The sequence below is a fragment of the Amblyraja radiata genome, chromosome 34, assembly GCF_010909765.2.
Source record: "Amblyraja radiata isolate CabotCenter1 chromosome 34, sAmbRad1.1.pri, whole genome shotgun sequence".
In the NCBI taxonomy this organism is placed as follows: Eukaryota; Metazoa; Chordata; class Chondrichthyes; order Rajiformes; family Rajidae; genus Amblyraja; species Amblyraja radiata.
Genome location: NC_045989.1, coordinates 12,565,014 through 12,583,610, shown reverse-complemented (window position 1 = coordinate 12,583,610; position 18,597 = coordinate 12,565,014). Strand labels below are relative to the sequence as shown.

The 18,597-nt window shown below is 42.7% G+C and overlaps 2 protein-coding genes across 3 annotated transcripts in view; one reads left to right on the top strand and one right to left on the bottom strand.

The window, feature by feature from the left end:
• The window catches only part of spg11 (SPG11 vesicle trafficking associated, spatacsin), a 114,915-nt gene extending 113,109 nt beyond the window's left edge, over nucleotides 1-1,806 (bottom strand). Inside the window, exon 1 of one of the 2 annotated variants that reach the window (XM_033050633.1) lies at nucleotides 1,416-1,806. In XM_033050633.1, the coding sequence (XP_032906524.1) occupies nucleotides 1,416-1,642 (227 nt within the window). In that variant the 5' untranslated portion in view covers nucleotides 1,643-1,806. The remainder of the gene's footprint in view (nucleotides 1-1,415) is intronic. The other variant, XM_033050634.1, reaches the window with a different exon arrangement.
• Nucleotides 1,807-3,784: 1,978 nt separating this feature from the next.
• On the top strand, nucleotides 3,785-16,279 carry ciao2a (cytosolic iron-sulfur assembly component 2A). The gene is made up of 5 exons (XM_033050705.1): nucleotides 3,785-3,965; nucleotides 5,356-5,520; nucleotides 10,036-10,085; nucleotides 12,388-12,433; nucleotides 13,461-16,279. The coding sequence occupies exons 1-5, from the start codon at nucleotides 3,842-3,844 to the stop codon at nucleotides 13,559-13,561; spliced, it is 486 nt and encodes a 161-aa protein (XP_032906596.1). The 5' UTR covers nucleotides 3,785-3,841; the 3' UTR covers nucleotides 13,562-16,279.
• The last annotated feature ends 2,318 nt before the right edge of the window (nucleotides 16,280-18,597 follow it).

Below are 18,597 nucleotides of genomic sequence, written 5' to 3'. Positions count from 1 at the left end.
ATTATTTTGGTGACACTGCAGACTGCACGTTAGAATCCAGAGCATAGAACAAACTGCTGGTGGAACACATGGTGTCGAGCAGCATCCACAGAGGGAAATTAACAATTTATGTTTTAGGTTGAGACCCTTCCTCTCGTAAAGTAGACTCTTAGATGAGCACATGATGAGCATGAGAGGTTGGGCCATGGAGCCTTTTCACTGCTGTATGACTATGATTCTATTATCAGGATTGTGATGGTTTTATTGAATCAGGCCAGGCATTGATTAGAAGAGTCAGGATGCCACAATACAGCTTTAAAAAACTTTGATTCAGCTGCATTTGGAGTATTATGTGCAGTTTTGGTCACCAAGGAAGGATGTGGAGGGTGCAGACAAGGTTTACCAGGATACTGATCAGAAGGTACTAGCTATAGGAGAGGTTGGATTAACTTGGATTGCATCCTCTGGAGCCTTGGAGGTTGAGGAGAGACCTCACAGAAATATATAACATTGTGTGAGGCATACAGTCAGAAGCTTTTTCCCCCAAAGGTGGAAGCGTCAAAGACTAAAGGGCATACCTTATGTCAGAGGGAGAATGATTAATGGAGATAGCTGCATAGGATGTGAAGGGGGCTCGAACATGCTGCAATGAAGGTAGTGGTAGCAGATGTGACAGTTGCAATTACGTGCCTTTTAGATGGATATGAACAGAATGAAAGGATATGGATTATGTGCAGGCAGAGCAGATTAGTTTAACTTGGCATCGTATTGCGGGCAATACGCAATGTTCACATGCTGCTCTAAGTTCTATTTGGGTGTATATATTGAACATTGTAAAACAGTAATTAATTTAGCAAACTGCAATCCCCCAATTGTACAGCACAAGGTTTCCATGGACAGGCAGAAGATGCTGGAGGTTCTGACTCTCTTGACACCTGTGGAGTGTTAATGTTAAAGGTGGTTGATGCATTTTTGAGAGTCAGAGGTGTCCAAGGGGGTGACAAGCATGTGGATTGATGGCACAGAACCACTCAGGTCAAGGACAGGCGGTGAGTGCCGGAGGTCACGAGAGTCCGCGTGATTGCCAGAGGAAGACGGGCACGAATGAGTGACTGACACACCGTTGAGAACAAAGAGGGTGCTGGAGTTGGGGGTCATCGAGAACAAGGGGGTACCATTGGGTCTACTTTATAACTTTGTCGGGGGCCCTATATGTGGCGACTCTTTGCATACTTGTGTCTGCAAAACAACCAATCTCACTGTGCCAGGTCACATGTGATAATCAAGTCTCATTCATAGAGGCCAGGCCATGAGCTCGTTGAGTGGGAGAGGTCACGTGACTGGTGATTTCGCCCCCGGGACTACAACTCCCAGAATGCCGAGTGCGGTGGCCACGTGACGCCCTCGGGCCTAGTGCTGCCCACCCACCGACTCACTCGGTAAACTCCCCGCCCGCAGCAGCCACCGTCCTCCGGCAGAAGCGGCCGGCGTCCTTGCACAAGGCGGTGAAGCACAGGCCGCTGCTCTGCCCCTCGCCCGGCCGCCACAGTCCGCACAGCGCCCGGCAACAGCCCACAGCTCTGGGCCGCGACAGGCCCTTGGCGTCCCTCCACTCGGGCGAGGCGTCCAGCAACACCTCCTGGACCTTGGCTCCCGTCTCCATGGCGCGGCGCGGCCCGGGGCCCGACTGTTTACCGGAGGCCCGGGACCAACTGCCGCCACAACCTAACCTGATGCCAGTGTGGCTGACTGACAGCCACGTTAACCTATCACCTGCATGGAGCTGGGGGTGCGCTCCATCACTCGGCCAATCAGTGAGCAAGGGGCGGGATGAACAACATCAAGCTTGGTTGAGTCGACAGCAAAGTCAGGCAGAAGCAATCGATATCACATAACGAGAATCATGGATATCCCAACAGAAGGCGTTCTGTCCATCGCGTCCATGCGCGTTTCATGAATGAGTTACCTAATATTTTGTCAAAGACCTGCAAACGTTGTACCTTCAAATATTTGTCCAATGCATGATTCATTAACCGTGCAATGGTTAAAATTCTTGCCTGTACTGATACTAAATGGGAGTGAAAGAATAAAGCCTTACTAGTCTTTTTGTGAATCATAAACTGGGACAACCCCCCTCCCCCCAGATTACTTTGTAGCTCATAATCCTGCACTCACCGCTTAGTTTAGAGATACAGCTTGGATACAAGTCCTTCGGCCCACCATATCCATGCCAACCATTGATCACCATTCACACCAGTTCCATATTATGCCACATTTGCATCTGCAGCCTCCACACTCGGATCAATTTTACAGTTTCAAACTAACCTACAAACCCACAAGTCTTTGGGATTAGGAGGAAACCAGAGCACCCAGAGGAAACGTACAGAACATCAATGGCACTGTTGCCAATATCATATCTCCCACCATGTTTTGTCCACTCATCACTACTGTGCCTGCTGGCGGTTCCCCACTCAGTAAATCCTCGGTATCACTGACCGACACCTTCAGCATCAATGGCAAAGGCCAGACTGATTCAGTATAATTGACAATGGGCGGGAATGAGCTGCCTTAAAGGAAGTTTGGCTCAACACAATCCATAACCGCTTCCTTTAGTCAATCACACGGAAAAAGGCCCTTCGGCCTCTTACCTTTGCCGACCAAGAGGTCCCATCCATGCCTGGCCCATATCCCTCCAAACCTTTCTCATCCATGTACCAGTCCAAAGGTCTTCCAAGTTTTGTTTTAATTTCTGCCTCAACTACCTCCTCTGACAACTCATTGGATATACCCACCCTCTATGTGATAAAAGGTGCCCCTCAGGTTCCTCTTAAGTTTCCTTGATCACCCTGCGTCCTAGTGTGCCCAGCCTCTCCCTATAGCTCAGTGCAGTATGACCATTAGGTGGGACTAGTATAAATGTGGCATGTTGGTCAGTATGGGCAAGTTGGGCCAAAGGGCCGGTTTCCATGCTGTATAACTATGACACAGGCCTGCAAGTGCTGGTAAAATCCGCACAAATCTCTGCACTCTTTCCAGCTTAATGACATTGAAATATGTTTTTTTTCCTGCCAACATGGACAAGATGAAAAATCTGCAATTATACTGCTCTCTTGAGGCATGCTCAGTTGTACTATTGTTCCCAATATTCGAAGATGTTTCCCCCATCATCAACACCCTGTGCATTACTATTGACTAAAATTTCAAAAGACTAGCCCCATTTCATCTGTCTTAGATGGGTGACATTTTGCATTCAAACAGTGACCCTTGATTCCTGACAAGAGGAAACATTCTCTCCCTGTCCACCATATACAGATCCCTTAGGATCTCTTGTGTTTAAAAAAAGACACAAAGTGCTGGAGTAACTCAGCAGGTCAGGCAGCGTCTCTGGAGACCATGGATGGGTGATGTTTTGGGTTGGGACCCTTCAGACTGATATTGGTGGTGGGGGCAAGAAAGCTGTAAGTGAGGAGTGGTATTCCAGTGCAAATACAAAATCTGGAGATGAAAAATACAAAATGCTGGAGTAACTCAGCAAGTCAGGCAGCATCTCTGGAGAAAAGGAATAGATGGCGGTTTGGGTCGCGACCCTTCTTAAGACTATCCTTCCTATCCAAATCTAGAGAAATTTGGAAACAAAAAATCAATGCATCAACTGCCCCACTAGCCACTTCTTTACAGACCCTGGGATGGTCCATCAGGACCAAAGATCCTATAGCGGAGCTCCTCTATAATCTTTGATCAGGACTTGGAAATTGTCATCACAACACCTCCAGTTGCGTCTGTACTCGATGTGTCAGGGCTGGCAGACCCGGAAGTTTAGCTTGTAGCAGTCTTGCAGCTGCGGCAGCGTAATGGCTGAAGGATGGAAATAGTCTCTGGGCTTGCGTCCTTTGCCCTGGCAAAGTTCCTCTTTCTTTCGCGGCTATCAATTAAAGAAGATGCGGAGAAAATCAGAAAAATGGAAGAGAAATCGCTAGAAGTCTATGGTAAGGATTTATGCCCCCAGCATAAATTGGTCGTAGTTCTGTGGACAGTCAAATTGTTGGCGTAAACTTCAGCTCATCATAGGACAGTTTTACAACTTTTACAAGAACAACACTTGTTCTTTATCAGTCACTCGAATGCAGAAGTTGGTCAAAGAGGTCGACTTGGAACATTTATAGACACTGCATTTGGGAACTGGCATAATCGATCATGTTTGAAACGACAGAATAATAACACTTTTAAATATATTTTCGAAAGCATAATGGTACCTTATCCTTGATGATGCCTTTGTACATGGCAAATATGTATATTCCTATCAACTATTTTATTTATTCGTTTTGGGGATCTGGACATCACTGACAAGATCAGAGTTTATTGCCCATCCCTGATTGCGCTTGTGGGGGGCGATTTAGCTTCCAGAACCACTGCAATCCGTCTGGAGTTGGCATAAGTGTTCCAAGATTTCGACACAACAGCATTGAAGGACTGGCGATGTGTTACCAAGTTATGATGGCATGCAACTTGGAGGGAACGTGCAGAGTTGATGTTCCCATGCACCAGACGACCTTGTCCGTCTCAATGGTAGAGGATATGGATTGCAGTGGAGTAATGGTTCCCCAAGTCATGTGATCCAACTGATAGCCACATTGTTTCAAAGAGTTGCACGTTAATGGCCTCAGTCAATTTAACGAGTCGTATCCAGCTATCATTTCGCAAATGCCAGCAGTGTTATTGCACAACAGGTAGTTGTTTAGTTGCAAGGCATACTGATGGCTCGACATTGATCTCTCAGCAGGGAGAATAAACAGTCGTGTTTATTCACCCACCAGGATGCACCACTATCACCACACTCTGGCAGACAGTCCTGTCAGCTACTTGACCATTAACAAAGATTGCACAGATGCATATTCAAAGCTGACAGTCCTCCCAATGAGACATGCTGAAGATTGCACGACTCACTCCAAAAAGTAGTATTGTGTTGTTTAACTGAATGGAACTGAAATGACTTTGTTCCAGAAATCCACAATATGCAGGTGACATTAAGCCAATTTGGTTTGATGCAGACTTTGTGCTGAAATTGCCCCAACGTTTATTAATCATTTATCCTATTCATGTAAATAATTAATGAACACAGTGTACAGCTGACAAATAAAGGTTTGATACAACTACATCTGCTGTTACTGCGCATACTAAGAACTCTCAGTAAATAGCAGCAACTCTGGAGAAAACAGACAAGTGGCGTTTTGGATCCAGAAGAAGTTCTTGACCAGAAATGTCACCTTTCCATTTTCTCCTCAGAGATGCTGCTTGGCCCACTGAGTTACACCAGCATCTGCAGTTCATTTGTATTATAAAAGTAATCCATTGTAGTTGGTGTCTCTTCTTTGTCAGACATTATTCGTACGATTCGTGATCCAGAAAAGCCGAACACCCTGGAAGAACTGGACGTGGTTACTGAAGAATGTGTAGAAGTGAAGTTGCTAGCTGATGATGAATATCTCATCATTATTCGATTCACACCAACAGTTCCTCACTGCTCTCTAGCTACTCTGATCGGTGAGTGAATAAAGAAACTTTATTTCGGTGAAATGAATGGTCCCGACCAAAAACATTGTCTGTCCATTTCCTATCATGGAAGCTGCCTAACCTATCAAGTTCATCCAGCAGTTTGTTTAACTGTACTTCAGTAGCAACTTTCACAGACTCAAATCTCACAAAAAAGACTAAAGCACTTGAAGGTCAGGCAGCATTTATAGATAGAGAAGCAGTTAATGTCAATCATTTTGCATCAATTCTACATAATGCTGCATGACCTACTGAGAGTTTCCAGCATTTTCTGGTTTATTTCAGATCTGCAGTTTTAAAATGTTTCAATTGAGAGAACTGTTCCTCTTTGAATTAGTACCATGAAATAATTTTCACCTAGAAAGGGACAGGGCCTGTGCAAACAATTCCCCCGAAAGATGGCATCGCCAGCAATAGAGCCTTCTCAAGGTATTGTCATAGATTCATACAGCATGGAAACAGGCCCTTCTGCCCAACTGGTCCATGCCAACCAAGATGCCTCATCTATGCTGGTCACATTTAACAGTGGTTGGCCCAAATTCCTCACAACCTTTCCTATTCTTCCCCATGTCCCGAAGAGTCAGGTTAGAGTTCATGTTTGTCTCTTGAATAGGACTGGAATCCACAACCAACAAACTTGGGAGCAAGTGTTATTCACTGTGCTTTGGGAGTGAGAAGGGTTGCAATAAACTTCTCTTAGGTATCTCCTTAGTTGTCCTTGGTTAGCATGTCACTAGCCTGTCAACAGGTTGCTTGTCCATAGAACATAGCACAGTATAGCACAGAAACAGGCCCTTTGGTCCATAATGTCTGTGCCAAACTTGATGCCAAGATAAATTAAATCTCTTCTGCTTACATATACAATTCATATATACCTCCATTCCCTGTATAACCATGTGCATATCTAAAAGCCTCTTAAACATCACTATTGTATCTGCCTCCACCACCACTCCTGGTTGAACATTCCAGGCCCCCACCACTCTCTGTGTAAACAAACCTTTGCTCCCCTCACCTTATAGTTATGCCCTCTGGTCTTTGATATTGTCACCATGGGGAAAAATGGTTTATGACCGTCCACCCTACCAATGTCCATCTGGTATCAGGAGAAATGAATGTGTGGGGAGACTAGGAAAATGGGGAGAGAGTACAGAGTCTCTTGCTCATTGGCAAAACTTTTCTAAAACAGAACTTCTACCAGATCTGCTGCACTTATCCATTTTCTTAAAATAATGCAGATCAAGGTCCTGGCGGGAGGGGTCATGTAATACTATCAATAACCTTTTAATTCTGCCACCCCACTCTTATCAGCACTCAGTGCTGTTTCCACGCTTCTGCTTTTGGGATGTTTCCTGATAGCAAGGGATCATGAGTCATTTATCTACTTTTGACACACGCTGTCACCATTCTTTCATCCTCCAAGAAGAAAACTCTTAAGACTCATAGCTGGGTGCACTGCATTAATTTTTTATTTTTTTTTAAAGTTGTAGGATTCTCAGTAGACCAGAGTCAGAATGGTTTCATTCTTTACCATTTAAATCTGATATTACACCCAGATATAAAACATGCAATGACTAGAAAGTTGTAAACTTAAAAAAAAAAAAAAGAGAGATTAATGCATGAAAATAAAAACGTCAGTGTATGGGGAACAAACTAGGAGTGATGGAATGGGACTAATTGGCTCCGTCAGAAAACACGAGCTGAATGGCCTCTTCCTGTACTATTTAATCCTATAATTCAAAGCGTATCAGCATTCATCTGTTGAATATATTACTGCTCAAGCTGCATGAAGTCCAGGCGTCCAATTATAACCGTAAAGAAAGGAGAATCTTATGCAGGCAAACTCTATTTACTAATTTGTTTGATATAGAGCAGCTAAATCACACAATAATATGTTGACGATAGATACAAAAAGCTGGAGTAACTCAGCGGGTCAGGCAACATCTCTGGAGAAAAGGATTGTGACATTTTTGGTACCTTCTTCAGACTGAGTCAGGAAAGGAAAACCAGGGATATAGGAAGTACATAGAACAAATGTATGAAAGATATGCAAAAAGCAACGATGATCAAGGAAAGGTGGAGCCCACAATGGTCCATTGTTGGCTGTGGGGTAGATGATAACAAGTTATACAGACGGTGAAACTCAACAGGACGACAGTGAAACTAGTACAACGGAGGAGGGACGGAGAGAGAGTGGATGCAAGGATTACTTGAAATTAGAGAAATCAATATACATATGGCTGGGTCATAAGCTGCCAAAGTAAAATACGAGGTCCTGTTCCTCCAATTTGCTTTTGACCTCACTCGAGGGTTGTCAATAGCATCACAATGATGGCATTCAACTCTAACCTCAGTTCTTCATATAGATAACATTAATGTCAACATAGGAGAGGTGATGATTCTGTTTGGACGAGGTTGCTAAAGGTGTTCATGAATCTCACGGCTTCACATGTGGGTCAAAGTTTCAAGCTCACAGGAGAGATTGGCAGGAAAATAAATGGCGAAGAACATACCCCATGCTTTGTAAAAGAAAAGTTGGTGAATAAGATCTCTTAATCTTCCAGTAGTGGCTGTTTGGATAGTTCTGGGCAAGCGGACATCCAGTGGTGAACTGTGTGTCTAAAGTACAACTCTGCTCTCATGTCAGTTGAAACAATTTTCCATTTCTCCTCCATTTTCCTTCATTCCCACACACTTCAAGAATCCAGTTGTTGTCAGGGTGACTTGCTGACCCTTACTGAAATCCTAACAAAACAGATTAAAAAGGATGCTGTTTGATTTCTTTGTGGCATTAATGCCACAGCATTGAAGCTCAGCTTTGAGCAGGTGTCGGTAGCCTTCCCAGCCTCTCGTTTCTGTTTGTAAGATTCTGACCTTCCTCGATCAGAGTTAACCTCATTTTACTCTGTACTCAGAACTGTCACTCTTCGATGAACAAAATGGGGCTCCAGTTCCTGCAGATTCTGCTTCCTGTTTCATCGTTGTAGCAGGTTATGACCCACGCTAAACTATTTCAAGTAATTGTCTCAGGTTAAAAGGTTGGAGGTCAAAGGGCATTGAATTAAGTTTCTTGTCAGGAGTTGAAAGCATTTTCGCACAGTTGACCATCAAAGCTTTTCTTCCTCTGAATAATCCATTGATGAAACCAATTAGTTGTTGCCACGGCATGGGAACCAAGAAACAAAGAAAAGCTTGGACGTGTATTGTGCCTTTTATGGTGATGGGGCACCCAAAGCTCTTTATTGACAAAATACTTTTTGAAGTCACTGCTATGATTTAGGAAGTCCACCAACCAATCTGTGCAAGCAGGATCCTACAAACAATAAGATGCTAATAACTAACGGGATTAATAGTGGGGTAAATATTTACCAGGAAACCGTGGGGAACTGCCTTGATTCTTTACAAAAGAATGCAGTGCAGTCTTTTTATACCCACCTGCAAGAATAGACATGGCCAGTGTTTAACAACTCATCCAGAAGAAGGTACTTCCAACACTACATACATACGACTCTGCAAGTCATTTCTCAAATTAATGGATGCACTCGACATAGATGTGCTCAGGTGAACTGAAACCATTAAAGGATTAGTTTGGACAAGATATGCTTTTTATCCTGGTCACTGATCCCTAGTTTTATTGATCCAATAAAAGAAGCATTTGAACAGAGATTGCTTGCTCTCCAAGTACTGTCACCATAATAATAGTCTTTCTTGGGACAGTATTGGGAAGTCTTGGTGCAACAGGTGCATGGCAAGGTTGCCATCTTCCTCCCCTTGTGACAATGCAGCACTCCCGTGGCCCTGCGCTGTATTTATCAGCATGAAGCCTGCTGTTATGCTTTAAATGTGGAAGAAGTTGAGGAAAGATTGTTTTGGCAGGGCACCAGGCTGCACTCCCATCTCCAGGGTTCAGCTTGGATCCACTGAACACGCTGCTGAAATTCTTCCAAGTTACCAGTATGCAAGGGACCAAAGTAAACTTGGCTATCCTTTGTATGCCCAGGTCGCACAAGTGTGCCTAAAACACCAATCTTGCCAAAATGCAGGAAATGGAAGTTGTAGGATTGTATTCACAAGTGTGGTCTTTGTCTGGATTTGTAGACATTTTGAGGACCTGCATTCTTGTGCTGGTAAATGGCAAAGGGGATTAGACCTGCAGTTTTTACAGTCACTTCTCATGCATCATTCCTCTTAAGAGCACAGCACCTCAGAACAAGCTCCCATATTGAACCAATGTCTCACCTACCTTAGACAGTTGTTATACAGATATTAACTTTGGGCAGCATTCTCCAACCAATCCCATTGGAAGTGCAAGTGAGAATGGGATCATCTCTGCCATCGTAGAGCTTGCAAGGTCTGAAGGAATTTGGTATCATGGGGACTGAACCAGTAAACTGTCAAAGCCTTTAAAAGATGAAAGATAAATGGCAACGAAGGAAAGAATTAACTTCTGTGAATGATATTGCTTGATTTTGCACAATGTTTATACAATTATTGTATTTATACTTGAAGGTCTCTGTCTACGAGTCAAGTTGCAACGATGTTTACCTTTCAAACACAAGGTAAGGAGAAATGGCTTTTTGATCGATCCCTCTAGTCGTTATTAAGAAGGATCCTTGACAATCTAGTTTGCCAATGGAGTTTTAATTTCTCTGGAGCTTTCAAAATCTCTCAGCTCTAGTTTAGACAGTCAATGTCAAACCTCTGTCACAGCTTGATGATATGGATGGATCCAAGCAGCAGGTCAAGGTCCATCGTTATAATCATAATTAGGAATTAAAACAAAGTGTAAGAGAAAGGAAGGGCCTAAGGCAGTTCTTGGGAAAGCACGAGTTCCGATCAGTAGTTTGTTTGAGGGTGATATCATCTGAACTCACTGGCCTTCAGTGAGATGTAGACACAAGAGATTGCAGATGCTGAAATGTAAGCAAAAATAAAACACTGCTGGAGGAATTCAGCCAGTCAGGCAGCATGCATGGAGGAAAATGGACAGATGACATTGAGGCACAACTTTTCTTTGGACTGAAGAAAAACTCTCACCGGACAAGTCATCTGTCCATTTTCCTCCAAGATGCTGCCTGATATGCTGAGCTCTTCCAGCAGTTTGTTCGGGGGATGTACTTTGGAATGGGATTAGACATTGAGCCTGTTCTACTGTGTTGATCTATATCATCGAGTCATTTAGAACAGAAGAGGCCCTTTGGCCCACCACGCCCACAATAACTGTTACGTTGATCTATTCCAATTCCATTTGTCCCTCATTAAGTCATGGCCTTCTGTGTGTTGACAATTGAAACGCGATAACTGGTTAATCCAACAAAGTGCTTTGGTAGTTGATTTCTGTTTATATCTTCTCTGACCCGATTTCACTCTTCCTGTTGTATCCTCCATATAGACTCCCCCCAACCTATATTCATCTCATGTTGCCTTGTTTCTATGATGTCTGAATCACACACAAGAACAAATTTGGTCATTTCTTTCTGCAGTTTTACACATCATCTTTCTCCCTCCACTTCCTGCATGTATGTATATCCGACCTAGAGAATAATCTTTTCTCAATTCACTTAGACATGCACATTCAAAGTCTCAGTTACCCAATGTCTGACATAATTATTCAACACGGCATTCGTGTCACTACAAGTTTGCTCAACCAAACTCGCATTCACCCTTGCCGTTTCCCTCTCACCAAGTGACTCCTAATGGTCCAAATCCAGTACCTGCTTAGCAGAAATTGATTCCATCCAACTTTGGGTATGGTCAAAACCATTTTCACAGTCCCAGTAAGAAACCTCAGTTCATAGCCATCAATTCAGTTAAGCAATTCTTCCGTGTTAACAATCTTATCCTTAATTTCAAATCCCTCCATAATCTCACTCCTCTAATCTCCAACTACAACTCTCCAGAATCTCTGCAAATCTCCAACTTGGTTGGAGACCTCATGGTTCTCCAAGAACAGATTTGCTGTACCTGAGCAACTACTGTATGACTATATTTTCTTACTGCCTTTGTCTGTGTTAGCCCATACCTGTCCATACCTGTCGATTAGAGTTTTTTCCCCCAGCTTTAAAGATTGACAGAAGCTAAATACAGACTTTTACTTGAACCTTTCATAGCAAACACTGCTCAGTATCGACTCAGATTCAATTGGTAAATTACCCCTGTAACATGGTCATATGTATTACTTGTTTTCTGTTTTGACTGTCAATTCCTTAAAAAGTTGTCCGATTGCTTATTGACCTTGACGGAGGATGGCACGATGGCGCAACGATAGAGTTGCTGCTTTACAGCGCCGGAGACCCGGGTTCGATCCCGGACTACACGGGCTGTCTGTACGGAGTCTGTATGTTTTCCCCGTGACTGCATGGGTTTTCTCCGAGATCTAAGGTTTCTCCGAGATCTAACGCACACGCCAAAGACATACGTTTGTAGGTTAATTGGCTTGATACAAGTGTAAATTGCCCCAAGTGTGTGTGGGATAATGTTAATATGCGGGAATCGCTGGTCGATGCGGACTCGGTGGGCCAAAGGGCCTGTTTCTGCGCTGTATTTCTAAACTAAACTCCTAAATCTGAAGCAATACAATATAATACAATACGGTTTTATTCGTCACATTGCACATAAAGTGCAAGTGAAATGAATTTACCAGCAGTGGTAACAATGATAATGAACACACAATAAATATGTAACACAAACATCCACCACAGCATTCATCACTGTGGTGGAAGGCACAAAATTTGGCCAGTCCTCCATTAGTCTTTTCAAAGTTGATGCCTGACCCGAATATTCCCAGCACTTTGTTTTTGTTTTAGATTTCCAATATCCGCAATCTTTAGCTATTTGATTGACATGAGTGTTGTTTTACAGTTGGAAATCTACATCTCTGAAGGGTCACACTCCACGGAGGAAGATAGTAAGTATGTTTTAATTAGGCTTTGAGGGATTTGATTTTTATCATTAAATGATGATAAATGACCCAGTTCACCCACGCTCTATTCCCTAGTTTAAAAACTGTTGTTTATCATCACAGATATAGGGCATTGAACAGAACTCTCCATTCTGTTCAGCTGCACGCTGCAGATTGCAATCGTGAACAATTATTTTACGCATCATTCAATTAAACATTTTACCTCAATCTTAAAGCTGTCAGATTACCACTCACCTTTCAATACTTTGTAGTTAAAGCTGGGGAAGGTCATCAACTGTAATAATCTTGGATTTGTGTAATCCTAACTATTCAAATGGAGAAAAATGGAATTTAATGCCTAAAAATAAACATAAATAGCATGATTGTGGCACAGAAGGAGACCACTCGCACCATCCCGTCAATGCTGGCTCATCTTTGTTTTGTCAAAATTATCAGCTTTTAAGTTTGCCGAACATTGTTTTAATTACGTAGGAAGGAACTGCAGATGCTGGTTTAAACTGAAGAGAAAAAAATCTACATTTCAGTTGCTATCAGAAAGGCAAAATGGGGAGAACAGATATCCTTGGTAAATAAGGCAAAAAAGAATGCTAAAATGTTCTATGTATACTGGGACTGGCCGAGGTCGGCACATTGTTTGGCATGGACAATTTGGACCAAAGTTTCTATGCTTTATCATTATGACCCTAACATCATTGTGTCATTAAACTAAGTAGCATTAACCATTTGGAGACCAGGCTATTTATTGCATTAGGGGTTGGTGAACAAGGTTCAGTACAGCTAAAGCACATTTTGTTCTCTGTTTGTTTTTAATGGGACTGTTTGCCTGTAGCTTTTGGATTTGTCACGGCATAAATGTTGACATTGTTGTATGTGGTGGGTGGCTTTCAGAAATAGGCTCCAATGCCCTGTACTGATGAGACAAAATACTGCCTTGGGTATTTAGATTTGCTGAAGGCAGTTTTCACCACATGCTGCTGATTCCCCCTCATTTCTTCTTTTTTTTTTTTTTAAGTTAACAAGCAGATTAACGACAAGGAGCGAGTGGCAGCTGCAATGGAGAACCCAAATTTGCGGGAGATAGTGGAGCAGTGTGTTCTGGAGCCCGATGATTAACAACTGCCAGGCTCGCTGGGGAAAGGACTCATAGGCAGCCTGCAGTTCACCAGGCCTGCCAGTACAAGGACTGTCCACCGGGGGCTCCACTCTCTGCAACAAACTATAATGCACTGGCAATCATTTAAAAACATCTTTGTTTTGTATTCATGTTATGTGATGAGATTTCCATATTATTTCTATTGTTTTACATTGAGAAATTCATGCAAAACAAGAGTCTCCTTTGATATATGTGGAAGTGAATGCATCAGAATATTGCTCCAATGCAAATTGAGTGTTCAATTATTAAATCAGTATTTTTATAGAATACAAGAGATAACACTGAAGAATGTCAGCCACTGAGCTGAATTGTTGTGATCCCCGGCCATGGGAGAGGAAAGGTATCGGACCCCTTTGGTCCCATCATACCCAATCAAAAGGGAACGCAGTCTCAGACACTTCTTACAAAGCTGTATGGTGGTTGAAAGAAAATTTAAAAATGCTAAAAGTGTTCAGCAGGTTAGGCAGCATCTGTGGAGAGAGAAATAGTTAATGTTTCAGATAGCTGACCTCTCATCGGAACCTGCTGACTATTTCTCAGCATCCCAATTTCAGATCTGCAGTGTTTTATAGGCTCTATGGAGTGATGTGAAAGGATTGCATGTGAATATTAACATTGTATATTTATGAGATTTGATTCCTCAGAGGCCTGGGTCCAGCCACTGTATCCAACGTTATGGGAACAGACTATATATACTATATATCACTGTATATACTATATATCACTGTATACACTATATATACTATATATCACTGGCCTAAGTGCTCTGTGAGCCATCTTCCTGGTTCCAATTCATGGTACCCCTCAGGGTCTCCCAGTGCTAGGGGAACAGCTAGCTGTTGACAAGGAATGGTTAATTTCCCAACCTTCAATGATATAGGCAGTGACATTACCAGAGAACAAATATAAAGCTTGATACCAAATGATGGCATCGAAGCATACCTGAACACAAGGTCATTTTGCATCTTAAAGCCCACACGTTGTGCTTGCAATACAGAAGTGGCCAAATATCACGTGGATGCTGATATTTGAGAGGTGCATTTCCACAGATGCCATGATTGGGCCCAGGTCTGTCAACAGGGGCCACTGGATAGCAATCAAAAACAGAGATTGAGGACTTTACCCCTCAATCCAGGGGCAATGATACCAATGGTCCTCCCCCAACAGGAACTGGGACCTCCCAGTCTTCATGACTTGCTCGTACTGACCGAGTTACATGGCTGAGATGCTTCAAACTGAAAGGGCTTCTCCCCACCAGGTTAGCACACACTCAGGTGGTGTTTGTAACTTCAGCAATTAGTGGAACTGAACTTCCTGCCATCCCAGTACATTGTCCTGCTTCCCCTTTTTAAACTTGCGTTTCAACTTTTGTCATTGAACAGTAGATGAAGCCCCACTTGGTGCAGAACTGCACCCTCGTGTATCCAGCATTCCCATCAATACCTGTTGACTGTTTGTCTCAACTATCCTGTGTATGGCTGTCAGTTCTATATTTTTGTAGGTCTGAGCATTCAGTTTTGAATGGTTTACCTGCAGGGGTTCCTATCAATTTGGGATTAAAGATGCTTTGCACTGAGCCATGGTTTCAATGTAATTACATTGGGAGTATTTTCCAACTCAATAACTTCCAAGATGTCACATCTGCTTATTTTACATTGAGTTTCTAAATCCTACTTACTGAAGGGATTGCAAACCCATGTCTCACTGTTCTGTGGTGCCATTTAATAAAACAGCCCGATCTTCTTACTTTACTACACCTACCATGTGGAGCTCAGTATCCATATCAGTCTGGTATATTCAACAATCACCCACAGCCCCGGAGGCTGGAGAATTCCAAGGATTCCAAGACATTTCTCATCCTGACTTCTAGCCAGAAATAAACATTGTACCCGCACTTTCGCAGTCTTTCTGCAACCAAGATACTTTATCTTCATTGTTCCTTCATTTGTTCTCTCCATCTAATTCTTGGTCATTAATGACTCCTCTCTATCCCAACACTTGAACCCAAATATCATCAACACATTTCCTTTCATACAAAGAATGATTTGTGCCCAGAATTCACTCCCTCACAACCTACATTTATTTGCATTTGTACATGTAAACACCTCAATGCCCGCCAATAAAATTCGATCCCAATTCATGCAAGGAGAACATTTGGAGCAGATGCCCAGAAGCTTGTTTAAAGGATTAAAGAGTTTGTTCAAGAGTAGAAAGGACAGAGAGAAATTTAGAGAGGAAATGAAAGGGGTTAGAGCTGGTTTAAGTGAAGACGTGTCCTCCAATGCTGATGTAAAAATGTCCAGGAGGAACAAGAGGTTAGGGTTGGAGTGACAACAAAAGGTTGTAGAACTGGGGAAAGGGAGAGGGGTTAGAGATTACAGAAGGATGGAAGAGTAGGGTTGAGGATAGAGGCTTTTATATAGAACCACATGCAGTTGGATCGTGAAACCACACCATTGATGTTATGAACCAAAACTTGGAGCAACTCAGGTCAGGCAGCATTTATGGAGGAAATGAACAGACGCCATTTTAATTTGGGACTCTTCTTCAGCGGTCCGATTCATGCTCACAATTCCAGTATCTGCAGTCACTTGTGCCCTCATTGATTCAATGTAATGGTTTTGTTGTTTTCTTTGTGTGTCCCACTATGGTCCAATAAAGTACCTTTCCCTCCGTGAGGAATTGTTATACTCTTATAGTTTGTAAGTTCATAACTGCACTGCACCCCATTGCTTGCTCTCTTGATTGCCATCTGAAGAGTGGTTTCCCCAGTTAGCCCCAGAACACAATGGTGAAAGTCTGGAAATCTTTGATGCTACTATTCACATGCATTTCTCCATAGAATTAAACATTTTACCCGCTCTCCAATCTTTGCACATCCCCAATCCTTTCCACTCGTCACTTTAAATTCCTGTATCTTGTGTTTTATGACTGCTGGCAGATCAATTTCCCTCCTGGGATAAATAAAGTTTTATCGTATCGCAACTAATATTTATTTTTCTCCCACTTTAATTTTCAATTTGGGGAATTATATTTATGAAAATATGCATTGAAACAGACTGGTTCTCAGCTGTAATCCACTACTGAACAAGTTAAGTGTTCAGATTTATAAAACAACTAATCCACCGTCCACCACCCATCCAAATCCCAGTTAAGAGCCACCCTTCTCTCTTGTGTGGAGACGGGTAAGTGTGGAATAGGTAGACAGCTAATTAGTTAAACAGGCATGTGTTGACTCAGGTGCTGGAGCTTGATTTACTGAACTGCCACTGGCCTAATAAATAGTTTAAACGTGTGGTGACTTCCCTATGTCTCTATCGGATGTCAAGGCCATCGATCATTAGCAACTGGGAATAGATGTCGTCGCATTGAAACTTCTGGTATTACCTTTCCTAAACTCTGTCCCTTTATTGTGCTTTGAGAAGTGTGGTTGGACTCGCTTTGAATTTGTTTGCTTACGTTAATCCTGTCACTTTTATTTGATTGCATTTTCCCTCTTCCTAGCTGTTAGGGGCATAATCCCAGGCAAAGGCGACTCAGTAAATAAGACTGGAATCCCTAAAATGTAGCAGGTTAAGGACAGATTTGATTTTTAGGATTGAGAAAATAAATGAGGAGAGTTTTTTTCCGGCTTACGCCAAGATAACTGTGGATCTTTAATATCAGTGGCAATCCTTCAGAGAGGATGGACAACATTTTGAGAACTAACCTCAGCAGGGAAGAGGTTAGTCCACCAAAGTTGAATGGCACTACCATTTTCTGCAGATTTAATGGTTGGGAATGGCACAGAATGAGTGAAGGGCTGCATGTTCAAAGGAGTGAGATTGGAATGGGCAAGGGGATGGTTGATGTAACAGCAGCAGTTGGCAATGAAAATGTGGAGAGAGTGGACAAGGCTGGCGGGAGGTGTCCATGAGGAAGTGGTGGAAACTAGAGAAAGGATATTCTGTAGGGGAACAAAGATTCCTTGTCAAATAAATCGGCGCAGAGGCGACAGAAGAGGAGAATAACCTCGTGGTGGGCTCAGAAGTCATCAAGGAATGGGTGCAGGACTCTAAAGTCAAGGCTTCCATTGGTAGCAAGACCAAACCAGTACGCTACATTCCAAATGTGGTCTGACCAGCCCCAAAGTAATTGGAATGTACTGTGTAAAGAACAGAACATTCCCATCTCTTGGTTTATACCAGGTTGTCCTAGCCACACTGTCGTCAAACCCCACAATATAATAACCACTGACCGATCAGATTGCAGTCAGCAATATTACACTATGCAGACTAGATTGTCTCGTGCAAAACCCCACCTGGACCAAGGAAGTCATGTAGTGAAGAATTTGTTAGATGAAGTGAGCATTGAGGAGCGAGATGGGGAACATCCATACAGGATGGACAGTGCTTATGTGAGAGATGGGGAGAAATTAGAAATATGTGGCCTGGCACATAAACTAAGCTAAACACATAACCCAAGGGTGGAGTCCTGATCTCCCAATCTACCTTGTCATTACCATTGCAATTTTTCTCATTTGCACTTTCACCGACTGTAAAACTATTTTGCGCTTTGGTTATTTCTCCTTTTGTATTCTTTGTACATGTGTATGACTTGATTGTATTTGCGGATAATATTTGATTGGAGAGTGCATGAACAAATTTTCACTGTATTTTGCTACACATAACAATCGAACGACACCATTTTGAGCACAGCTCCACATTAAATCCTGACCTGTATGTGTGAAGCTTGCACATTCTCCCCCTGACCAGTTTCCTCCTGGTGATCTAGTTTCCTCCAAGATCTTAAAAATGTGTGGGTTGATAGGTTTTGTTAATAATCCTTTGTATTTTTCCCCTGATGTGTAGGCAAGTGGTGCAATCTGGGGAGTGTTGATGGGAATATGGAGAGAATCAAATGGATTGAGGTATTATTGGAAGAAGGATCAAGCACCCATCAATACGACTTTGCGGGCTGAAGGGGCATTTTCTACGCTTTGACTCAGTTTCAGAAA

Bases quoted from the DNA above. Each gene is read 5' to 3' on its own strand.
- ciao2a (XM_033050705.1), top strand. From the start codon at position 3,842: ATGGAAATAGTCTCTGGGCTTGCGTCCTTTGCCCTGGCAAAGTTCCTC. The intron at 5,521-10,035 runs GTGAGTGAATAA...TTATACTTGAAG, and splicing joins CTCTCTAGCTACTCTGATCG to GTCTCTGTCTACGAGTCAAG. The intron at 10,086-12,387 runs GTAAGGAGAAAT...GTTGTTTTACAG, and splicing joins GTTTACCTTTCAAACACAAG to TTGGAAATCTACATCTCTGA.